Source organism: Terrapene carolina, unplaced genomic scaffold (genome assembly GCF_002925995.2).
Source record: "Terrapene carolina triunguis isolate 2854851 unplaced genomic scaffold, T_m_triunguis-2.0 Scaffold58, whole genome shotgun sequence".
NCBI lineage: Eukaryota > Metazoa > Chordata > Testudines > Emydidae > Terrapene > Terrapene triunguis.
Genome location: NW_020664409.1, coordinates 17,655,875 through 17,666,861, shown reverse-complemented (window position 1 = coordinate 17,666,861; position 10,987 = coordinate 17,655,875). Strand labels below are relative to the sequence as shown.

Genomic DNA, 10,987 nt, shown 5'->3' with positions numbered 1-10,987 from the left:
GCAGAGATGATTACTGGGGAGTCCCATGCTCCTGCTTGCACCCCTTGCGCACGCCCCTGCCCATCATTATAAAATAGCCAGGAAGGGCAATGGCAGGGGAGTGGGATGGGGAGGGGGAAGGAGAATAAGGACGTGGCAGGGTCTGAAGCAGAGAAGCAGAAATAATGTTTACTGGCCACTAAAAATGTGCAGACATTTTGTTTCTTGATTAGGCGAGGTTACACAGACGTCAAACTGTAAACATATTGCTGAACCAGACCAGCTTTTCTATTTTCTTTACTTAGTACCTTTGAATTCAAAGAAAACAGTAAACAAGTTTAAAAATTAAATTAACAAAAAGAATCACTATATCTGTAGTACAAAGGACAAATACTTAAACTCAGCGATTGTTTAAATATTTGGCTCATATATGCAAGTTAATATAGAGACAGGAGACAAATAAACACATATTAAAGCAAATCACAATTTGCCACATTTAAAAACAAGTCACAGAAGACAACAAATAAGTAATTATGGTCGGACAACCTTATCTGTAATAGGAAGCACTTAGAAACAACACAAAATGTATCTATTTGTAACAAACTACACATGAACGTTATCCACATTACTAAAAAGACACAATTGTGCCAGTGCCACATATCTCCCTAAGGCAAAACTCCCAACGGATTTCAAGTAAAGCATACAGGATTGGACTCCAAAAGGTACAACCAAGTAGCCTGAAACATATAAAACACAATTTTCAAACAAGTGCCTACAGATAGATACTAAAAGTCATATTTTAGGTATCCATCATTTCTACTTAAGTAACTGAATCTTAACTATGTCAATAGGAGCTGATGACGCTCAGCTCCTCTGGGGAAAAAAAATCAGACCCCTTATTTAGGGGCCAACATATCACTTTCAGTTCCTAACTAAAGGCTTCAATGTTTTCAGACATGGACCACAATACATGCAACCAAATTAAAACAACTGCATTTTTCCCTCTGACCCAACAGCAGCTTTAACTGTCAACTTTTAAGAAAAGGGTCTATAGAAGTCTTACCCTTGGCAAAAGCCTTCTTCCCCACATTGGTCATCCCTGTGCCTTTCAACCTAAATTCTTAAAGCCCCTACCACAGTGAATTTTAAATGATAAATTATGATTAAAAATACCTCCTCTGCATAAGTTTGGTCATTTAGCAATAGTTTCTCATCATTATCTAAAGGACAATTATCTAGAGGCTCACTCAACAACACTCTGGCACTGTTTTGTTACTTCAGACTTCATGGAGTTGAGTTTTTCAAGGTGGTTTTTAAGTTCTTAGAAACAGTATAGAACATACAAATATGGAGAGAGAACACAGTCATATTTACAATAGCTATTTCAGAAGCAGCATTACATATCTGACTATGCCAGATAAGATTGCATTGAGTGACACTGATCTTTTTACCCTTATCATGCCCAGTACTTGCAACAGAGACTAGCACACATCATGGTGCTTCACAGGAAAGCTATTACTTTTTATGTTTAAACTTCTCTACCCAATAACAAAAGTGAAAACAATAATAAAAATAAATAAGTGACTACACTTCAGAGTTTTCAGTAAATAAAGCACAAAACAACTCGTAGTACCTGGATTGTGGGGTTCATTTCAACCTTAATACCCGCCCCCTCCCAAAAAATCAACTAAATACCAGCAGGGAAAGTAACTGCTCAAATTATTAGAATCAGTATTTTGTTCCAAACCAGCGGTTAACTTTTTCAGTGCTTAGATAAAGAACCAGATTGACTATATAGTATTCCTTGGTTTCTTCTATCCAAACCAGCTCAACGTGGACTTTACCCTCTGAATCCACATAGTTTAAGTCATAGTTGTGGCCCATATAGTCATAAAGGCAGGATGCCTTGGAAGAAAGTTTCATGTAGACTGGGGCACTGAAACACCAGAAGGGTTTTTCGGTTTCATCCAAGAGGGTCACATCCATCACGTAACAGTTCTAAAAACATAAGGAAAAAACATTATCTTTCTATGTGCAACATATATCATAATTACCATAGGGCTACATCTCATAGTCCTTGCACAGTTAGGCAGAATTACCACTGATGTTAGGGGGAATTCTCCCTGATTTAGGGCTGTACAGACTGCAAGATTTGGCACATAGGTAGATAGTCAAAGTAAAATTCACAGCACTTCAACGGCCACTGTAAAAGGACTGCAATCTATTTAACTGAAAAGGTTTCCAACCAATAGGATTATAGTCTACGCATGCCATTGGTAGCCTCCCACCAAGCACATGGTGATACCAGCCAATACCATAAGCAATGTTTTAAACATTTTTTAAAATATTTAAAACTATATCTATAAATAAGCACAATTAGTGTGCTATTAGTTAAAATAGTAAGATGTCCACCATTATGAGCAAACATGTGGAGTTTAATCTTTGGCCCAGGACTTCCATGGACCAGGCAATATCCCAAAACAGGTACAAAGAGTTCCATGATTGTAGAAAAATAAATAGAGACGTGCACAAAACAGAGATCAGCCTTTAAACTAAAAATACTGCAAGACATCCCCCTGCTTAACCTTCTAGGAATGGGCAGAGGCTGTAGAGGTCTTTGATTCCCAAAGGGACAAATTCGATATTTTAATCTTCCTTTTAAAATATATACTAAAATTAAATAAAATACTTAAAAATGATTCTTTAAAACAATGTATGAAAATATTACACAAGACTATAAAATATCAAGGTTTACATCAGTCAACATATAGAATTCTTGGGTGTTTTGATGCAAGAAGTATTTACAGGCTTGTACATTATCATTCTTCAAGGTATACAAATACTTAGCAGACATACACAGCAGGTGATGTGTCATTGCCAATCGGCAATGAGTTCAGAATTGTTAAAACTACTCCTGGACTCTGAACGAGGATATACATTTTCACTTTTATGGGTCACACCATATTAATTATGTTGTGTAGACAAACTATCTGATGTTTCTCAGCCAAACGTATAAAGTAAAAAACAAAGCAATTAAAAAGGCGATTTTTCAAAATATAAGAGAAATATCTGGTTCACACTTGTTTATTCATAGTATAATCAAGTCAGCGCAACGTTTCACATACAAGATATACACCTACCTCATAGAACTGGAAGGGACCCTGAAAGGTCATCGAGTCCAGCCCCCTGCCTTCACTAGCAGGACCAAGTACTGATTTTTGCCTGAGATCCCTAAGTGGCCCCCTCAAGGATTGAACTCACAACCCTGGGTTTAGCAGGCCAATGCTCAAACCACTGAGCTATCACCCCCTCCCTTAAATTAATGGAGATAGCCTATCTCCTAGAACTGGAAGGGACCTTGAAAGGTCATTGAGTCCAGCCCCCTGCCTTCACTATCAGTGACCAAGTACTGATTTTGCCCCAGATTCCCCAAGTGGCCCCCTCAAGGATTGAACTCACAACCCTGGGGTTAGCAGGCCAATGCTCAAACCACTGAGCTATCCCTCCCCCCTAAAAAGGTCATCAAGTCCAGCCCCCTGCCTTCACTAGCTGAACCAAGTACTGATTTTGCCCCAGATCCCTAAGTGGCCCCCTCAAGGATTGAACTCACAACCCTGGGAAGATGTCATGAGGGAAGTCAGCAAATTTTCCTTTCTCATGCCCTTGATTTTTAACCCTTCTTAGTGACAAAATCCTTGTCTTTCATTACTGATTTTGTTGTTCAATTACAGTGATGTTACATTTAGATACAAAGAGATTAATACTACCTTCAAATTAGTCCGGATTTAGGATGTACTATTTTACTGATATATCATGACACATTAGGCACTCCTTATCTCAAGATTATTTATTCTTTAAATCAAACATCTGTGTATAACATAACACTGATGTCTTTTGAAATACATTAACTTTGTATTGTCACTTAACCTGCAAATATGATATCCCATATCATAAAACAATCCAAGAGTTAATGAAATGTTAAGGTGGAGAAATAAAGCATTCAGAAGTCAGGAAATGCAGATCAGAGATGTAAACTCAATCTTAACTATGTCCCTTATGAGTATGCCTTAAAATATGGTCTCTCTTCATATCATATTATTTTATCATATAATATATAGTACAGAGGAGACTAAATTATAGAACCTTACATCCAAGATGTTATAATACAGTACATACAATCTTCAGAATTAGCTTTCTTTGTAGATCTTGATGACACTTAAAATACAAGCCAAGTTTGAAGAAAACCAGTTCCGTAAATTCAAGGGTCATAGATTTTAAGGGTGTTATCTTCTTGTCTGACCTCTTGCATAACATAGGCCTGCTATGAAAGTTCAAATCTGAACAGCCTAGACTTTGATGTCTGTCTGCCTGCCCCACCCTCCAAATATTAGGGCTTCCATAATTACTACTTGAAGAGCAGAGATAATTTTTCTAAATGGATGTCTAAGTTGCAAATGGAGATTCTTTTTATGTTTCAGTAAAAATGGCTGGACTGCTTTTGCACTGTGTGCATAACATCTCATTATTTTCCAATCAAAATTTATGCACATCGACCCAATTGCTGGAGATAGAAATAAATTTAGCTTATATCTTAAATATCAATGAAATCATCAAAACATGTGAAGGTTGAAGAAAATCACCCACAGCACCACTTTTTCCTGTAACATTGTATATATAAAAAACATCAGTTGATACCAGTTGACACCTCTACCCCGATATAACGCGACCCGATATAACGCGAATTCGGATATAACGCGGTAAAGCAGCACTCCGGGGGGGGCGGGGTTGCATGCTGCGGCAGATCAAAGCAAGTTCGATATAACACGGTTTCACCTATAACGTGGTACGATTTTTTGGCTCCCGAGGACAGCGTTATATCGGGGTATAGGTGTATTTGTAAAAAATAAACGTATGTGAAGATGTGAAAATAAACCTTTTACATCATAGGTACAATGAGGCAGAGTTCAGATGGTTTCACCCTTAGTTCTCTATTTCTTTTGAGAGCTTAATTTCTCATCCTTTGATGTTACATTAATAATTGTTTGCATGAAATACATTTTTTAAAAAAGAAAGGATAACAGAATGCCAGTTAGGTGTAAGTTCCATAGTTTTATGGTCTTTAGCTTGACACTTCCTGAACCCAGTACCTTTTTAAGCAAGACCTCCTAAGATCATCTTCCATCAAGACCTTTTTGCCCTGATTCAGTAAATCACGTAAGCATGTGCTTTCGTCCCATTGACCTTAAGCACATGAATAATTCCATGAAGTTAATGGGACTTATACACATGCTTAGGAATTCTACATAAACAGGGTATAAACTCAAGAGCCAACACAAACTTTTAAAAAGCCTCAAAGAAGTTTAAAAGTAATCTACTCTGCATAACATTTCCGACTTAAAATAATCATAGCTCTCGAACTTTCAAATATGGCTATTTCTAGATTCAGCTATTTTCAGTTTTCTAACCACAACATTTCTGATTGATTGATACAAATGGGAAAAGTGTATTTTTCATATATACAAAACTTAAAAAAAAAAAAAAAAAAAAAGCTCAGCTGATCTTGCAGATACTAGAACAGGGGTCAGCAACCTTTCAGAAGTGGTGTGCCGAGTCTTCATTTATTCACTCTAATTTAAGGTTTCGCGTGCCAGTAATACATTTTAATGTTTTTAGAAGGTCTCTTTCTATAAGTCTATAATATATAACTAAACTATTGTTGTATGTAAAGTAAATAAACATTTTAAAAACCCTAAGAAGCTTCATTTAAAATTAAATTAAAATGCAGAGCCCCCTGGACCAGTGGCCATGACCCGGGCAGTTTGAGTGCCACTGAAAATCAGCTTACATGCCGCCTTCGGCACACATGCCATAGGTTGCCTACCCCTGTACTAGAAGAAGAAATCTCACCTCTCTTTAGGGTTGCCAGGCATCCGGTTTTCGACCAGAATGCCCAGTCAAAAAGGGACCCCGGCGGCTCTGGACAGCACAGCTGACCAAGCTGTTAAAAGTCCGGTCGGCGGAGCAGCAGGGCTAAGGCAGACTCTCTGCCTGCCCTGGCTCCGCACAGCTCCCAAAAGCGGGTGACATGTCCCTGCGCCCCCTAGGTGGAAGAGAGGCCAGAGAAGCTCCATGTGCTGCCCTCACCTCAAGCACCGGCTCTGCAGCTCACATTGGCTGGGAACCGTGGCCACTGGGAGCTGCAAGGGCAGCGCCTGCGGGCCTGGGCAGCACGCAGCACACAACGGGCAGAGCCCTCTGGCCTCTCCTCCTAGGAGCCAGACATGCCGGCCACTTCCAGGAACAGCATGGAGCCTGGGCAGGCAGGGAGCCTGCCTTAGCTCTGCTGCGCTGCTGACTGGGAGCCACCAGAGGTAAGGGCTGCCCAGCCAGAGCCTGCACCCCAACCTCCTACCCGAGGTCAGAACCCCCTCCCTCACCCAAACTCCCTCCCAGAGCCCAAACCCCCTCCCGCACCCTTACCCCAGCCTTGAGCCCCCTCCCGCACCCAAACTTCCTCCCGGAGCCTGCACCCCAATCCCCTACCCCAGCCCTGAGCCCCCTCCCACACTCCAAACCCCTCAGCTCCAGCCCAGAGCCCCCTCCTGCACCCTAAACTCCTCATCATTGGTCCAGAGTCCACACCCCCAGCCGGAGCCTGCATCCCCGCCCCTGCCCCAGCCCTGAGCACACTCCTGCACTCCAAACCCATCATCCCCAGCCCCACCCCAGAGTCTGCACCCCGAGCCGGAGTAATCACCCCCTCTCATACCCCAACCCCCTGCCCCAGCCTGGAGCCCCCTCCCACACCCTGAACCCCTCATTTCTGGCCCCATCTGGGAGCCCGCACCCCAACCCCCTGCCCCAGCCCAGTGAAAATGAGTGAGGGTGGGGGAGAGCGAGCGACATAGGGAGGGCGGCTGGAGTGAGTGGTGGTGGTGGGAGGGGGGCCTCAGAGAAGGGGCATGGCCTTGGGTATGGGACAAGGAAGAGGGCGGGACAAGGGTGTTTGGTTTTGTGCAATTAGAAAGTTGGCAACCCTACATCTGGGCAAAGACCAGGCGTAAGAAATTTCAGTCAGAAAGGAATTTGAGAATGTTATAAACAATTGAAGAGTGAGGACTCAATGGAAGTTATAATTCAATCTTAACTGTAGTGGGTATTGCCAACAGCAGCTGCAGTAAATCACTAAAAATTAAGCTGAATTTTACACTCACTGTTGCCCAGAACAACTGATTAACACTGTAAAGCACAATGCAGGTAGTTTAACATGTGGGAACCAAATATTAACTCACTCATCGTACAGTACATCTTTCTGCTCAGCCTGCCTAACTGCAAAATCGCAACTCCTATTAATTGTATTTGTTTATGTCAAAATAATATTATCAAAATGTCAAATTCAAGCATAAACTCTTTAGTATATATTCATTTTTAGGACTGTTTGAAAGACTGGTGCACAGATTACTTCAAATGTGTACTCATTTAAAGGTTTCCAATCTACAAAAGTTAAGTATGTTAAAAATGTATTTTTAAACACTGTTGCAGTATATTACTTCAATCTCCTTATTAAAAATATGCATGTTTGTAGTTTTTGGACAGCTCTCTTTTAGGAATTTAATACAACAGAGTCCTAGGCAGGCATTTCTCAAGAACAGCATTAGCTTCACAACCTCCATAACATCTGGATTTTATGAGATTTTTACAAGTTAAACTACCCAAAACAACTTTGTAACATAATTAGCATGCATATGTCACTTTTTTTTTAAATAAGTATTTCCAGAAACAAAACATTAGTGATTTACCTGTACATTGCCTTCAAACACATCAGTTCTCCAGAAGAAGCCAACTTTCCCAGCAAGAGGTAAATGTTGTGAATTATTTTTTAAACTTATAACTGTAAGCCTCAAGTATCCATTTCGAATGTAATCTGAAAAGAGTAACAATACATGCATAGTTACAGCACAACAAATCAAACTAGGTCAGCCACTCAGGGAATGTTCTTACCTCTACATTTCCTTTCTCTAAACTCTCTATTCACCTCCTGCACATTAATAGGATACTTTCCTCAAGAGCCAATAATTCTTCATACCCAACCAGCTGAAAAATTCAAGCCAGCATGTCTCAAAGATGCAAAGGATTAGTTTATTTTCTGAGGTGACAAAAGATGGGGTGGAGTTGGGATTTTCATTTTATTCAAATACAGAAATCTGAGGCCAACCAAGTAGAGTTAAAAAGAATGCAAATAAAGAGTCCCAAATTAAATGTTTCAATCCCTTCGAATATAACAAAAACATCAGGCTTAACGTCAGAGAAGGAGAAGACTAGTGGTGCTTCATTATCACTCTTTTGTCCACTTTGTCTGATGCATGGTATCATGCTGCACCAATATCGATTCCAGGGTGCATTTATTTATATCAGCAAGTGGAAAACCTTGACTTAAATAAAAGATTTATGTTTCTTGCTTGTCCTGTTTTTCCCCCAAAGAAAGATTCATTTTCATTGGTTAGTACAAGCATTAAAACATATTGTTTTGATTACTTACAATTAAATATAGCCTTTTTATTGGATCTGGTACGCCTTTTTGCTAAGAGGGAAAGAATTCCTGGGTATTTTTCCCCCAAATGGGAAGTTTCCTTTCTAATGGACATGGAATATTCAGTGGCGAATTCTGAGGCCTGATTATATTATGGTGTTTATCTTAATAATCCATAGATATCTTACAAGGACAAACTATCACTTCATGAGATAAGTGAACTTCTTCATAGGACACACACCATAAAACTAGGTCCCCTTGAAGAAGAGATACTAAGGCTGATAAATCACCATGAGCAAGAAGGGAGGAGGGAGTGTCATTGGAGTTCTTTACCATACTGATGAAGGAAAAGGAAACATCAGGTCTAGCCCTCCATAGATTATCTCAATTACTGACGAATACAGGGTTGGAGTCACTCGTGCTGGCACAAAAGGTGGTGTAAATTATCCTCCCTGCATGGGCCTGACTCCACTACACCAGGTTGTTGCTAGTGAAGGGAAAGTGGGAACAGGTTTAAATTCCCCCAGTGTTTCCACAGGACACCACCTTTCACAAACACAGCAGGGAAGTGCTGAGGCAGTGCAGCCATCCTAGCCATATCATCTCTATAACCTAGCTGAACACTTTTTGGGGCTCCGATACCTACCTGCAAAACCCACACACGCCTGAATCTAACTCACAGTATTTCCACCAATAGTTTAGCAAACTGTGGAACTATATATACAGTATGTTACCCAAATGCCAGAAGTGCAAGGAAAATCTCACTATGGTTTGGGTGTAGTAGCGGAATTCACCCACAAAATAATGAAATGGCTAGCACATCTGTGTACCACTACTCTTTACTGGACATGAAAAGAACTGCTTGACTTTGGCATGGGCCCTATGCTGAGAGTAACAGAGATTTTGCATGAGCTCAGGTGGTAGGGGTCTGCTTTAGGTTTAGGAGCAAAATTATTTGACTTCTATCATAGGTGCTGGAATTAGGGGTGCTGAGGGTACCGCCACACCCCCTGGCTTGAAGTAGTTTCCATTATATACAGGGTTTACAATTTGGTTCAATGGCTCTCAGCACCCCCACTATAAAAACTGTTCCAGCATTCCTGACTTCTATCCTCAATGTCACAGTGCAGTTCCAAATGGCTGTGGTGCACAGTATAGTGACAACCAAAGATTTCACAGATGGGAAAGGATTTGCTATAGTACTCAGGAGCTGGGAGTCCTGGTGCCACAGGTGAAGAACACAGACCACACAATCCTCACTCTGAAAGCTAGAACCATGCTGGAGAGAACCCTGAAGGATGCCATGCGCTGCCAGTATGTGGAAAACCTGAAGCGCAAGCCAGACCAGGGCAAGGGGTTTGAGGTGACCTGCAAGTGGGACGCCAGCAACCACTTCCTCCCCGGGGGCAGTTTCACCCGATTTGCTGACTGGAGGTTCATCCACAGGGGCCGGATCAACTGCATTCCGCTGAACGGAGCTGTCTGCTAAGGGAATCGGGACAAGCGATGTAGGACGTGTGGCTATGCTAACAAGACACTACCCCACGTCTTGTGTATCTGCAAGCCTCATTCCAGAGCCTGGCAGCTGCGACACAATGCCATCCAAGATCGTCTGGCCAGAGCCATCCCACTACCCATAGGGAAGACTGCCGTGAACTCCACCATCCCCGAAACCGACAGCCAACTGCGACCGGACATCGTCATCACCAACAAGGACCGGAAGAAGATCATCATGATGGACGTCACAGTGCCCTTCGAGAACAGGACCCCGGCCTTCCAGGATGCCCGAGTTCAAAAGGTGGAGAAATACACCCCTCTGGCTGAAACCTTGAGAGCTAGGGTTACCAAGTTCAGATCATCAGAGCCCTGGGCGCATGGGACCCCAGTAACGAGTGAGTGGTGCGGGAATGTGGAATCATTCAGTGCTACGCTCGGCTGATATGGCAACTCATGGTGTTGGACGCCATCGGGTGGTCGAGGGACATCTACATAGAGCACATCACCGGACATCGGCAAAACCAGGAGGGATAAGCTGGAGTGCCAATGAGAAGTGCAGTCAGGAAAGTAATTGAAATACTTTCTTCATGGATTGTATTTTCTAAATGGACAACCTATCCTAAATGCTCAATTACTGAGGGACAATCTTCACTCATTGATATATTTTGCTTTCCACAACTAAATCTTTGTACAACTTTTCATGAATGATGTACCTGAATACTTGGATGCTAATATCTAAACTGTATTCTTAAATGTATTCACCTAAATTTGGGTTTTTGTTGATTATGTACTATGTGTATCATATGACTTTTAAAAACAAACTTTGTATTTGTGGATAATCTAAGCACTATACCCAGATGTACATACACTTTTCTCAACCTATGTATTATATAATTTTTTAACATTAGCTTTAATAAAATTGTTAAATTTGTTTTTAAACAGTGCTGTTCTCTCCATCCACCCATATCCCAACAAAGTTGA

The 10,987-nt window shown here is 41.3% G+C and overlaps 1 protein-coding gene across 1 annotated transcript in view; it reads right to left on the bottom strand.

Moving 5' to 3' along the window:
- Positions 1-289: 289 nt before the first annotated feature.
- Positions 290-10,987, bottom strand: part of FBXO15 (F-box protein 15) — a 51,683-nt gene continuing 40,985 nt past the window's right edge. Inside the window, exons 9-10 of the mRNA XM_024212089.1 lie at positions 7,779-7,903; positions 290-1,977 (exon numbers count right to left, since the gene is read on the bottom strand). Coding sequence (XP_024067857.1) covers positions 1,708-1,977; positions 7,779-7,903 — 395 coding nt within the window. The 3' untranslated portion in view covers positions 290-1,707. The remainder of the gene's footprint in view (positions 1,978-7,778; positions 7,904-10,987) is intronic.